Source organism: Mauremys mutica, chromosome 22 (genome assembly GCF_020497125.1).
Source record: "Mauremys mutica isolate MM-2020 ecotype Southern chromosome 22, ASM2049712v1, whole genome shotgun sequence".
In the NCBI taxonomy this organism is placed as follows: domain Eukaryota; kingdom Metazoa; phylum Chordata; order Testudines; family Geoemydidae; genus Mauremys; species Mauremys mutica.
The window spans coordinates 9,363,230-9,377,656 of record NC_059093.1 but is presented as its reverse complement, the minus strand read 5'-3'; the positions used below and the strand labels follow the sequence as shown (position 1 = coordinate 9,377,656).

Here is a 14,427-nt window from a genome sequence, read left to right as displayed (position 1 = left end):
ATTGCATTTGGCTGCTATTGTTGAAGCGCAGGCAATCTTGATTAGGTGTTTACACTGAGGTAAGGCGCAGTGCACAGAGAGTCTGAGTGCCTTGGTCTAGAGCCATTAAAAAATTGTACATTATGTTCCTCGCTTTGAAGTAAGAGGTTTGTAGGGAGGAAAGCAACTCATATTGAGTACAGCTGAGCTAGATTGGGCAGCTACTTCTCTCTCTCTCTCAAAGAAACTCATCATCAGGTTCTTAGAGAATCAGGCAGCGCCGCAAAAAAGTTGATGCTTTATAAAATGCTATGTGAATTAATGAACATACATATCAGCCCAAAAGCACACATTTGTAGTATGTTTGGGTGTAAATATAGCCCACCGATCGCGTGGGCTGTGAATCTTACAGTAACTTGGAATAAGGATCCTTTGGTATCAAACATAGTAAGTTTTTACAGAGATGATTTAGTGAAATTACATGAAAAGGGCTCTATATTTTAATGCAACATTTTATACTCACTATACTTCACTGTTAGCTGTGTTGCTAACAATTATAACCGTTCTAACTTGCTGAAAAGTGGAAAATGATCCCGTTTATAAAGACAACATCCAGAGCATGTGTTCTGGATGCTGACACAGATATCTGAGATGCTATTTTTTGTATACTCCTCATCATTCTCTAATGCCTATTATCCATTTCTTAACTATTCTCATTTGGTCACCTCAGTTAACTGATTAACTAACTTACCTGTCTTGACTGTCCAATTCAGTTTCAATAACTTTAAGATGAATTATGTTTCAGAGAGGCACCTTTGATTGTTTGCTGATTCCTAGCCTGCTGACAATATTGATACTTATATTAAGGGCCTTATCTTCTGTGGCTTTGGGCCCAATGTATACCACAGTAAATGTAGTTACACTGTTGTAAAACAGGCATAAATGAAGACAGAATCAAGGGTTTTGTTTCTTCTGTTGTAAAAATACATCTTAACTGACACTAACAATCCAATCCAGGGGTAGACAACCTATGGCACACGTGCCAAAGGCGGCACATGAGCTGATTTTCAGTGGCACTCCCACTTCCTGGGTCCTGGCCACCGGTCAGGGGCCACTGAATTTTAATTTAATTTTAAATGAAGCTTCTTAAACATTTTGAAAACCTTATTTACTTTACATACAACAATAGTTTAATTATATATTAAAGACATAAAAAGTGGCCTTCTAAAAATGTTAAAATGTATTACCGGCACGCAAAACCTTAAATTGGAGTGAATAATGAAGACTTGGCACACCACTTCTGAAAGTTTGCTGACAGTGTTTTTTCCCTTCTTTTTCAGGGGTTTCCCTCACATTTTTTCAACCCTTCAAAAGCTCCATGGTACAGCAAGGATGGCTGGATGCCACTCCTGTAGAGAATGTTAGACTTGTTCATTTATTTAGCCAGTGAGGATTCACTGGAAAGTGATATGGCCCTCCCAACTTGGCTAGAAATCACTGTAATTCATAATGGCCAATTCTCCTTCCACCTATTCTGAAATCTAAGCTAATGAAAATAAGTATCTCAGCATCATCTCCTTGACCTCAAAGCCACAAATGTACCTGAGTAGATATCTGATTATCTAAACTTTTAACTCCAGACTAAAAAAAACCCAAAAAATTTTTTAACACAAATTCCAGTCATTCAGTTCAAAGAGAATTTTTTAATCATTACCTCAGCTCAGCTACTTAGTTCAGATATATCAATACATTCTCATCCAATACTTTTCAATCTACTGGTCAACCTGAAAGAATCTCTCTCTTCCACTCTTCATCTCACATCCCCATAATAACCACACGAGCAATGTTTAGGATGTGCCTGCACCAGGGCAAAGGCTGTCTGGAAAGCACCAGGCACATTTTGGGCATTGCTGTTATAAAATCAACAAATTCCTTAAACTGCCATAGCCTCAAAAACTAAATCCATCTGGGATTAATTACTTTGACATTTTTTTGGACCTTTCATTTTTCAGGTGGATGTGTTTTTCAGAACAGGCTTTTTCTCTCTTCTGTTCCCCCCCCCCCTGCATTTTAGGGTACGCAGTGATATGTTAATACACACAAAATGCCAGATTCTGCTCTGTCGCAGCCATGTTAATCCAGAGTAATTCCACTGTATCACTATTTTAACTGTGGACAGAGCCTGGCCTACAATATCTTGTTCCAAAAGTGGATATTTTTAACTACCTCTACCTTTCTAGTCCATGTATCTCCTAAAGAAAATGCTTAACATGACAATAAATAAAAGAATGCTGACTGCTTATTAGCCTAATCGTAGTTGTCTCATTGACTTTGTGCTTGCCTTGTTGTTATCCCTAATCTGTTACTTAGGGGCTTCAATTCTGCACTCAAGCATGGAGCCCTACTGAAGTCAAAGGGAGTCTGCATAGGCACATGGCGCGCGCGCACACACACACACACACACACACACACACACACTCTTGCAGGATCAGGGCTCTAGATTGTAAGCTCTTTGATATAACAAGATATAGTCCGAGCACCAATATTCAGCCTCTAGCACAATTAAGTCCCAATCCCTGATTAGTACCTCCAGGTGCGACCACAATAATACCAATACTACTCACTAATAATATATAATGCTAGGCATAGCCTACAAATATATCTTCAGAATTTCAAAATGGTAAAGATCAACAAACTTTAATTAGCCTTAATCTAAATTAATAATTTTTGCCATCAACTGAATTATAGATGGAAAAACAAGTGCTGTTAATATCTCTTCTAGCAAAGAGATTGTCCATTATTCTGCTGTTGTAACGCATACAGCAGGTGCCCTCTAGTGTTTGCATCAGCTGTTCATTAGCCTTGTAGAATGGTACATGATTTACAATGGAAGGTCTCACTAGCCAGCTTTGTCAATTACACAGAAATCTGTGGTATAACTCAATAGTAATTTTTTATGTCGTAACTTCTGTTTTCATATTATTCTATGAGTTGTAGCCCTGTCTGATCCAGGACATTAGAGAGACAAGGTGGGTGAGGTAATATCTTTTACTGGCTCTGTGTCGCTTTCAAGCTTGTCTCTCACCAACAGAAGCTGGTCTAATAAAAGATATTACCTCACCCACCTTGTCTTGCTAATCTTCACATTATGTAACAGATGGATAGTGCTGTATTGCATTGTAGTCCAGTACATCTAACAAATATTTTCAAAAGTATCCCCTAATGTTGGTTGTTTCAATTTTGAGAACAGAACTTGAGAAAACTAGGCCCTTAATTTCCAAGGGATTGTAGTGCCAGCATCTTCCATTGATTTAAAATAGAATTGTCAATGCTGAGCAAACCTGAAAATCAAGCTTGAGGGGTCTGTTTGGACACACAAAATCTGGCCCCTCCAGGATTAGCAGATACGCTTGGAAACATGTGGGCCTAAATGTCACTGAGTAAATGTGTGAATGCATCCACCCACACTGCACCGTATCTATATTCTTTTCTCTGATTTTTCAACCTGCATACAATATAAATTGTATTTTTTGTTGTTGTGATCAGAGCAGTTTGGAAATTGCAAATACAAGCTTTTTATACTGTTAATAGGATCAGTTTTTTTTGATTCTCTCAAAACTACTGTATTATCAGTGTTCTACCATTAGAAGTAATTTTTCGTTCATGCTGCAACACTGCTGTTTACCACCCATAAGGAGACAAGTGTGTATATTATTAGTAGAGCACATAATTAACAAAATCATGTAAGCTAAGCCAAACACCTCCAGTGCAGAACAAAATGAATCAATTAATAAAATGTGATGAAGAATCAAATCAAGTAAGAAGGAAAATTTTATCACTGAGATCAATTACGAGTTATCAGGGCAGGGGGAGTTTATTCAGATAGCTTCATGCAAAATGTTGAAATCTTACAAATAGTTCTGGGCTCATTACCCAAGAGACCACCCTTCCCCTTCTGTTCTGTCAGAACTATTGAGATCCTCTAGTCCTAAGGCAATGTGGCCACTGGTCCCAGGAACTTGCTTTTCAAGACTGACCACAGGGCATTCTCAGCTGACAGCCCTTGCTACTGGGAACTTGCTCTCAAGACACACAATCCTGAGCCCGGTAACCATCAAAGAACAGGCTTTTAGCTAATGTAATCAATTAGCATTGGCACAAAAAAGTTGTTGGTCCAAATCAGGGCATGGATTTGAGTCCTCCATGGCAATGCCTCTAAAATTCAAGTCCTGGCCTTTGTTGCATAGATGAGCTTGGAGAAAATGGCATGAGGAACCTCTTTCTTGGCCTTCCTCTCACTGAACCTGTATGATAGCAGAGCAGTATTCCTACCTACTGTTCAACTGAATACTAAGAGTAAGGCTTGGCTTCTGCACGGACAGCAGGAGACATAGCCAGCTTTCTATAAGCCATAGCACAACTGGGGCCACTGAAAAGCTGCAACTGGGAATAGGAACACCACAGAACATTATCATCCTATCAAGGGCAGGGAAGACACACAGCCCAAATGGTTTCTTTCATCACTTGTGCTATGGAGAAACGTGTGATTGACAGGAAATCCAGGAATCACTCTGCAAAACCAAGAGATTTAGTAGGTGTGCCCCTTTAATCAGTGGCCCATCCACGTAGTTCATAACCTGTCAGGAGATGTTCTAAATAAAATGCATTACCCACCTGTCCTTGATGAACCTCCTCTCGCTTTCTACTGTGCAGATGCAGATAAGAATCCTGTTTCTGTGTGGCTAATCCCAAAGTAAGTTTATTTTTTTCCACAAAGTCTTTTTTTGCTCTCTGTTGCTGAACTTCTATAGATCGAGGAGAAAAAACATCACTGTGTGTACTGGAATTGTCTTTGTATTGACAATCATCTGCTGATAGCTCTCCTTTTGTATGCAATCTAAAAGGTACACTGCTTATCCCAACAGGGTGACCATCAAGACTGAACAATTCTGTATCAAATGCAGAAGATACATTTTGTCTTTCTACTAGCTGATTATTTTCCTCCAAGACGTCCTTGGAAGAGAGGTAAGATGAGTCCTGAGAGGAGCCCTGTGGGATTTTCTCAGCAACGTGGTGTCTTCTATTCACTTCAGAAAATGTTGTTCCCTCGTTATTGCTCTTCCAGTTGGGATTGTATCTTAGGTTACAGTATCTGTCTGTAGGTTGCTGTTTGCTGTGAAAACCAGAAAAGAAATATTGATCTTTTTAAAAGAGAAAAACCATTCAGCACTTTGAATAAGTTCTATCTAACCAATTTAATATTCCAGCCTTTGCCCACACGCATGTATACCCTGACATGTGTGTAGTTCTACTGTTTAATGAGACCATTCGTGTGTAGAGTTTTTCGCGCATGAGACTATTTTTAGGATTAGGGTCCCAAGAGTTATACTGAACTTGAGCCAAAGATCCACAAAGAGCACCTTCTTCATCTTTAATTTTAATTAGCATTAAATGCTAATTAGGCTTAAAACTATCAAATCTGACCAAGGAATACAACATTTTCCTTATATAAATTCATCATGGCACTAACAGGGGGGAGAAGGACGGGGAGGAACTCCCAGAAAATGCAATTATAAAAATGCAACAGCTACTTTTTTCAGTTGTCCAGTAAAATTTCATTTAAAAGGGCATAAATTGTAAGAGGCAATAATTCCTGTTTATCTTCCATAGAAAATTCCAGTCACTCCCCAGGGTCTCTGCTCTCTGAGGAAAAGTGCTATTCCAATTAACGTTGGTCCCTCACGAGTACTGGATACCTAAGAGGGAACAGCCTATAGATTTTATGGTATTATCTCCATTCATTACCATGCAATGCCAAGATATGCACTTTGCTATTTTAATAGAGCTTTCCCAAAAGTCTTCTGTGTAGAATACAGATAGTTCTGTTCCTCTTTCATCTCAACTACAATGTCATGCACCCATGTGAAAAAGCCCCAGACCAGAAAAGAAATGTTAAGAGAGAGAGAGGAGTAATTTAAGTGTTGATCAGCAGTATCTTAACTGGCATATATGAATTACATTTTAGGGACAGTTGTCCACAAAGTGGGTTTTTCAACAGTATCTTAAGAAGTCAGGCACCCAACTCTTACTGGCTTTCAAGCAGGGCCGGCTCCCGGCACCAGCGCAGCAAGCAGGTGCTTGCGGTGGCCAAGGGGAAGGAGCGGCACGTCCGGCTCTTCGGCGGCGGGTCCCTCGGTCCCTCTCAGCGCAGCAATCGCGGCTTCCTCCCCCACGCCGCTTAGGGCGGCAAAAACCCTGGGGCCATGGTTATAAACAACCTATTGGCCTGCTGAACTCTATAAAATCTGTAACAATTAAATTTTAAAGCATCTACTCAACATTTATTAACACTTTCTAAACTAATTACAAATGTACAAATATAAAGTGTGATCTAAATAACAAACAGAATCTAGTTCTATATTGATGCTTTTAGTTTCAGAGAAGTGTCGGTGACCTGATATACTCTATACTTGAGATTAGTGTTTCAATTCCTGACAATTTATACCTATGAAGTAACAACAGCAGTCTTGAAACATCATTATTATTCATAAATGTAAATCATATGCAAGAATAAATGCCTATTTTGAAACAACATAAGCACAGAAATAATCACTCAAATAACAAAATATGATTCCAAAGAGCCCTATTGTGTTGAAATGTGTGCACAGCAGCTTGATTGTATTATGTAGTCCAGGTCACCACACTGGAACAAAATGAGCGTGAAGAGCTCCTTCATCTCTAATCATCTGTAGACAAAACACACACCTCTTATTCCTCCCCCCCATTTGATATAAAGGTTAGATGGACTCTGTATTCAACCCTTCTGTTGATGAGCAGACAACAGATGCAGGATTTTCTCTTCAAATTCCTAGGTTAGTAATGGATGTAGAGAGGAGGTTTCATATGCATATACTATGATATTTGCTCCAGTTAATGGACTGTATTTGAGTACTTACTGTGATAACTTCAAACAAAATAAAATCAAATTTCCATTTAATGAAGAGCCTCATATTCAGCATAGTATTCAGTCAAAAAAATTACTAAAATTAGAGCATGTTTCTAGCACAATTAACATCCTTTGCACTCGCAATAAAATGTTCAGTAACTGGCCATTTTGCCTGTTGAGGAGGTGAATAAAAGCACGCTATTAATCATTTAGCCTTCATTTGTTTGCCACTTTATTTTAAGTAGACAGTTAAATTGAAATGGCACATTATTATTGCTTCAGGTTTAATTTAATTCTCTTAAACACAACAATTATTCCCAATTTATACAGCATTAAACCTTTTATGCATATGACAGCATATTCAATTTTATTTTATGTATAAAGTTAACACTTTTATAAGAATGTGTGAGGATGACAGACAGTCTGCTGGAATTTTTAATTTTGCATTTATATAGTTACTGGATAAAAATGCATCTATTCAACCCTCCAGTTTTTCAATATTGTTTTAAACAAAAGTTTTCTAATATAAGTGCAGCAAACCAATGTGATTAAAAATCACGATCTGAATGTAAAAGTGAAACATGCATTTCTTAAATTATTTAGAATGATGCCCCATCCTATCAAGTGCATAGAAAAGGACAACAGTCACCAACTATCCGTTTTGAACAAGTACCCAGTCCGTTATGGTAAGTGCTTTAAGGCTTGAGCCAAAGGCCATTCAAGTTGGTGGGACTCCTTCCACTGACTTAAGTGGGCTTTGGATAAAGCTCATAGAGAAAAATGGATGTCTCTTTTATTGGGCCTATAGCAGCAGAAAATTATATCACTCCCGTACGTCAGCACAGCTGTACTGGCTGGCACCGTGGACGAGCAGAGGCAAGGCTTTGCTCATTTCCCCACGCTCCTGCCCACCTACTTTGAGGGCAAGTAAGTGGGTATGAAGCACCCACCTACTTTTGCACTCCCAGAACCAATGTCTAGGTAGCTTATATAGGGGTGTAAGGCAGGTTCTCACTTCCCCTTACTTTCCTATATGGGAGTGTAGTCAGTGCAAGCTACAATCTAGCCCTCAGTGAACAAAGAAAGGTTGCTCTCCCTTCTCTTCTAAAGAAACAAAGTTGTACAGCACAATACATTTAAAAACACATTGCCCTGAATTCACATTCACATTAAGGCCTGGTCTACATGCAGACTTGGTGCCAATTTAACTATTTCTATTAGGTGGGTGTAAGTTACATTTATGCCCACTTTAATGAACTACTCGAATGGCTTAGCACAAGAACAGTCAGGCCTATCATAGCTATATACTACAAATATATTCCTTACCTTTCATTATGTTTTCCATAATCTTTTCCATTTGAAAACTGTACTTTGTCATAATTTGCTCCTTCTGATTCATTCAGACTTTTCTCCTCCAGACTATCTTCGTCTAAACTGTCATTCTCCAGCTCATCAGAAGACTGGCCTACCAGTACTTCATTTTCATAAATCCGTTTTTGAAGTTCTAACTGATATTGTATCTCTTGAGAAAGGCTTTCAGAATCAGACTCCTGAGAATCATGCAGACTTGGATGCCAGTTGCCATCACTTAAAGATGGTCCTTTTAAATTAGCATGATGACCATGTGGCTGGATTAATACTCTTTGAGATAAGCTATTATTCATGTTGCAAATGTGTAGAAAGGAAAGAATGGAAAAATATGATTCAGATGTGAAGAATTCATTCCGTATTTTGTGCTGCAGTGTAGACCAGACCTGTATTTAGGAAATATGAGACTAAATGTAAACAATTTGTTCACTGAAAGTCAATAACAATTATGTTTGTTAAATATTTAGATGAATCCTATCAAATTATTTACACAGTCAGTAGCATTGTGGGCAGACTCAGAATTTGATCCTGCAAAGCTGATGCACTCCAGTATTTACAAATGCTTCAGGGAGCGTGTCTGCCACTCACACTCAGTAGTATTTTGTTCAATAGGAAATCAGTGACACTAAGGCCCTGATAATGCCAATGCTTACACATCTGGTTAACTTTACTATTGTTAATAGTCCTATTTAAAATCCCGGGACTACTACTGGTAGTAAAGTTAAGCATGAGTCAAGTGTTCACAAGATTAAGGCCTAACTGTGTAGTAAATTACTACTCAGCATGAGTAAGTGTGGCAAAATAGGGTCTTTAATCATTATAAAAAATGGCAGTGACAATTCACTTAACCCTAAAATAATAAATCTGTTTATACATATTATCAGGGAAAGGCAACAGATTTTAGTTCCAAGATTCCAAAGGATGGTGTTCTATCATATGTTCTACATTAGTGATCTTATTTACACCCTGTTGGATATCTATAGCTATATCCCTCTAGATATAAGCCCAGAACAAAGAATAATTACTTACAAAAATATATTGACAATTTAAAAAAATATTTATATGTTAACAGACAAGCCATGTGCAATCACTTTATATACATAAGGGATCAAATGGCTGAGTTAAAACACAGTGTCAGCATTTGAAAATAGGAAACACTTGTTGACATTTTAGTGCCATTTTCTTTTGTAATAGGTTACAGCAGCAGGGGAGTGCTTGATGCAACAGGAAGAAAGTCTGTTTGTATTAAAAATGATTATTTATATAACAAGCTTATTTTTAATGTATGAGTATAGGAAGCCATGTGTCAGGTACATCACTGCATCAATTTTTAGTTTTCCAGAGGCAACATTTCTTATGGCATAAAATTGTTGCTCTTCATCAGGCCTTTTATTAACACACTGATGGATATCTATAACTGTCCTTTCTCTGGCATGGATCATACTAAATGTAATAGCAGATCTATGTTGGGAGATTATGCGTACACTGTGGGCTAAGGAGTAATGAATCAACTAGTGTGTATAGATTTTTTTAAATGATAGCTATGCTTCAGTTTTAAAATAAAGCAGAGCTTGAAATAACCATTCGCCCACTCAGTGATGAGTAAGAAACTTTCTCAGATGAGCTGCAGGATTTAACTCATCAATTTCTACAGAAATGAGGCATTCATTTTTAAAGTTTCTAGCTCTTATGGTTGTGAAGACAACCTTACAAATGCAAACTAATGAAAGCAAGGATGGTCCAGTGGATAGGGCATGTATTGGGAGACCTGGATTCTGCTGCTAGCTCTGTCACTGAATTGGTGTGTCACTGGGCAAATTATTTCACCTATTTGTGCCTCAGTTACCTCATCTGTGAAATGAGGGTGACAGTGGTTTACCTTTGTAAAGTATATTGCGTACTCAAAGAGACAGCACTTTAATAATTAGCACTTTTCAACCATAGATTTCAAACAGCCATTTCCATTGTTTATCTTGCTGTACCTATTTTCTCAAAGTAGAAGCAAAGTGAAATTTACAAATCTGGTCAGTTTTACTGCTTCTGTTCAGAACATTGTGGGCAGCAGTGAAACTTTCAAAAATCAAGTCAATTTCAATCTAGGGCCACTGTATAGAAAATCTACTAGTATCAGGAAAAGCAGACACTAGAGCTATTCATAGAGGAGGTGGTAACTCCAAAAAACAAACAAAAAAACCCCAGTCATTTAATTTAAGATGTGAATTAAACTGATTTTACTTAAACAGGTGCAAACCCTATGTGGACATTGTTATTTTGGTTTAAGAGTGGCTTTTTTTTAGTTCATATTAAATCAGCTAAACTGATTTAAAAAAAATCCTCCGTTAAACAGCCATAATTTCTACCTGCATTTTAGATCTTAAAGTCAAGGAGTTGTGTTATTATTTGGGCCTCAAGCTAAAGTATCTCTTACAGTTAAGGAAATACCCATTCTTACAGGAATCTTGTCATTTGGGATGGAGTGCAGGGACATTTTGCATGGAGACACCTGGAGAGAGGTTATATAAACTCCTGGCAGGCTGGGAAAGGGAATGCAATGGTTGTGGTGATGGTGGGGAAATGTATGAACAGTTGCAGCCCTCTGGATGGTGTTTTGCAACCCCTCTAAGGAGGGTCTGTAATCCTTCCTAAATCCCCCTCCTGGACAGTGGTGTTGCATCATAAAATAGCACTCGCCACCCTTTCATTAACTTGTTAATACATACTGTGATGAGCAAATCTGAAAAGAACAAGAAACTGAACAGAAGATACGTGCTACCCTGCTACTCCCTCCTCCCAGGAATCTGCTCCTCTTACCCCGGGCCCATCCTCTCTCCCCTCTCACAGCTCACTTCCCCCACCCACCAAATCCTCTTGGCCCTCTCCCTTTTACCCCTCCCCCAGTCCCCTCACTTCACCCCCCCCAATCCTCTCCCCCAGCCCCCAAATCCTCTCTGCCCCTCCCTTCTACCCCAACCCAGTCCTCTCACTTCACCCTCCCCAAATCCTCTCCTCACCCCCCAAATCCTGTCTGCCCCTCCCTTCTACCCAGACCCAGTCCCCTCACTTCACCTCCCCAAATCCTCTCCCCCACCTCCCAAATCCTCTCTGCCCCTCCCTTCGATCCCTCCCCAGTCCTCTCACTTCATCCCCCCCAATCCTCTTCCCCACCCCCAAATCCTCTCTGCCCCTCCCTTCTACCCCAACCCAGTCCTCTCACTTCATCCCCCCCAATTCTCTCCCCCACCCCCAAATCCTCTCTGCCCCTCCCTTCCATCCCTCCCCAGTCCTCACTTCACCCCCCCATCCTCTCCCCCACCTCCCAAATCCTCTCTGCCCCTCCCTTCTACCCCAACCCAGTCCTCACTTCACCCCCCCCATCCTCTCCACCTCCCAAATCCTCTCTGCCCCTCCCTTCTACCCCGACCCAGTCCTCTCACTTCATCCCCCCAATCCTCTCCCCCACCCCCAAATCCTCTCTGCCCCTCCCTTCCATCCCTCCCCAGTCCTCACTTCATCCCCCCCAATCCTCTCCCCCACCTCCCAAATCCTCTCTGCCCCTCCCTTCCATCCCTCCCCAGTCCTCACTTCACCCCTCCATCCTCTCCCCCACCTCCCAAATCCTCTCTGCCCCTCCCTTCTACCCCGACCCAGTCCTCTCACTTCAACCCCCCCCATCCCCTCCCCCACCCCCCCCTCCCCTCTGCCCCGACCCAGTCCTCTCACTTCATCCCCCCCAATCCTCTCCCCCACCTCCCAAATCCTCTCTGCCCCTCCCTTCTACCCCGACCCAGTCCTCTCACTTCATCCCCCCAATCCTCTCCCCCATCATCCCACCCCATCCCCTCTCCCACTCCCAGTCCTTTCAACCCACCCCGCCAAATCCTTCCTGCCCCCTCCCCCTCCTCCAGTTCTCTCCCCACCCCCAATCCTCTGTGCCCCTCGCCGCCCCCCCCTCCCCATTCACCTGACCCTGCAGAGCAGCCTCCCCACCAGCGACGGGTGCGCAACGAGCTATTCCCGAACCCGCTCTCCGCACCCCGGGCTGCGCCGCTAGCGTAATGTCACCATGGCGGCGGTACACATACGCAAAACCCCGCCTACCATTGCACCTACCAACCGGCTTCGGGGGGAGGGGGGGGGGCAGGAGAATGGGACACTCCCTCCTAAAACGTCCCCCCGCCTGTCTGTGTGGTACCTTCCAGCCTGGGTGAGCTCTCCAGGTGCCCGGTGCTGAGGATGGGGTGGTGACTGTAGTGCAGGACAGAGGGAGGTGGGGAGCAGGGAAGGGGAAAAGAGTTGATGGGGATGGGGGGGGGAGAGAAGAAAGGGGGGAAGCCCATAGAAAATATAGGGTGACCAGACAGCAAGTGTGAAAAATCGGGACAGGGGTTGGGGGGGGGGTAAGAGGAGCCTCTCCCCAAAATCGGGACTGTCCCTATAAAATCAGGACATCTGGTCACCCTAATAAAATGTAAACCCCTTCAAGCCCTGCGCCACCCTCTCTGCCCTTGTCCCCTGCTCCTGCCACCGCGTCGGCGTCGTTCTCCTATCTGTCAAATGGGGACATTGGTAGAGCACGTTGAGATCTTGTCATGCAAAGTGCTACATAGGAGCTGGGCATCATTCATTGACCTGGGGTGAAATAGACCTCAAATATTAGGATCAACATGACAATTTTTCTTGTTGAGGGTCCTCAGGTTGCCATGTTCTTCAAATGAACAGGAGACCATCAGGCCTGAACTTGTTCTCACACCAGAGTTGAGCTGGGTTACTCCTGACTTACAAGTGCTGCAAGACCAGAATCAGATGCATAGAACCTGATTAAAATTACCGGTAGTAGTTAAAGTTAGTATTCTTTGTGTGTAAAATATTTAGCAGGATTTAAAAGCATAACAGGCTATATATGCTTCTGGAGCCTTGGGTTTTACAGAGTATAGGCTTATTATTTTCAAATGTAGCAAACTCTCCTTCCCCCCCACAACACAGCAACAGGCCTAATCATTAATGACAGCAAATTTGCACATGAATGGAATACAGGAAACAGTAGAAGAGGCTCATCTCTTAGATGGTAAAGTATTGTAAAAATAGAATTACATTTCAACAAGATCAAAACCCCATTAAGAATATGGTAAATTACCATTACTTCAGATGTGATCTGTAATAGGAGATTATGTTGTTGGGTTAGATTAGTGGGCCCATTAGTTCAAATCTGCTGATACTTAGTAGTGCATGTAATTAGAACGATGTGGTACTATATGCATATTACAATTTACTTTCACTGCATGGACCTAATGGTATTGTGGACACCTAAGGTGTTGGTGCTGTCAGTGATTTAGAGTCAAGCTTTTGGATGAACGATCAAGATTTAGTTGTGTTATATGTCATGTTACTACATAACCCACCCTTTATATCAAAGACAACAACAATGGCTTTGAAGTAGCACCATTCTCTGGGGTCCCCAGTTCATCTGTTGCTTTTTTAGGTCACTCACATGCTTAACTTTAGTTATGTAAATAGTTTTATTGAGTTAAACGGTTCTCACGTGAGTAAAGTTAAGTATGTGTATGAGTGTTTCCTAAAATTGAAAACTCTGAGGCAGGGGCCATGCCTTTCTTTGTCTTGTACAGTGTTGGTGCTTAAAAAATAATAGAAGTAGGGGAACAAAATATAAAGTTCACACAAGCCCAAATACCATTATTTATTAATACTTCCATTGCTGACTACTTGATTGGTTATTGCAACATAATGGAGTAGTCTAGAGCCTGCCTCCTTAAACAATTGGATTATTAAAGTGTGAGATGTATGAGCCATTTTAAAACTGCTGAATGCTAAAAATAACTTGTATGCCAGTTACATAGCTACTTGGCACTTATTTGTTCAATATGTTGAAGATGATCCAGAGGTGAAGAAATCAAATACTTTTCATCTGAGGATAGTGCAAAATCAACGTTTCTTGATGGATTTGTCTTGGTTTATTGGCTGTACGATGTGGTAGGGGAGTGTTCCCCCTATTATTACTGAGTTACTACTTTTTTCTTCTCTGTGTGCTTATCACTGTACCTGTTTTATTGGTATGTATGTACTGAGGCGCTACCAAACTATTCTTTAAAAAGAAGACAGACATTCAGTTTGTACAT

General features: G+C 41.0%; 1 protein-coding gene across 4 annotated transcripts in view; it reads right to left on the bottom strand.

The window, feature by feature from the left end:
• Positions 1–12,350, bottom strand: part of JHY (junctional cadherin complex regulator) — a 32,434-nt gene extending 20,084 nt beyond the window's left edge. For 2 of the 4 annotated variants that reach the window (XM_044997353.1, XM_044997355.1), the window contains exons 1-3: positions 10,746–11,023; positions 8,252–8,679; positions 4,654–5,152 (exon numbers count right to left, since the gene is read on the bottom strand). In XM_044997353.1, coding sequence (XP_044853288.1) covers positions 4,654–5,152; positions 8,252–8,679; positions 10,746–10,970 — 1,152 coding nt within the window. In that variant the 5' untranslated portion in view covers positions 10,971–11,023. Of the gene's footprint in view, positions 1–4,653; positions 5,153–8,251; positions 8,680–10,745; positions 11,024–12,254 lie in introns of those variants that run through there. The other 2 variants (XM_044997356.1, XM_044997357.1) reach the window with 2 other exon arrangements.
• Between the last annotated feature and the right edge of the window lie 2,077 nt (positions 12,351–14,427).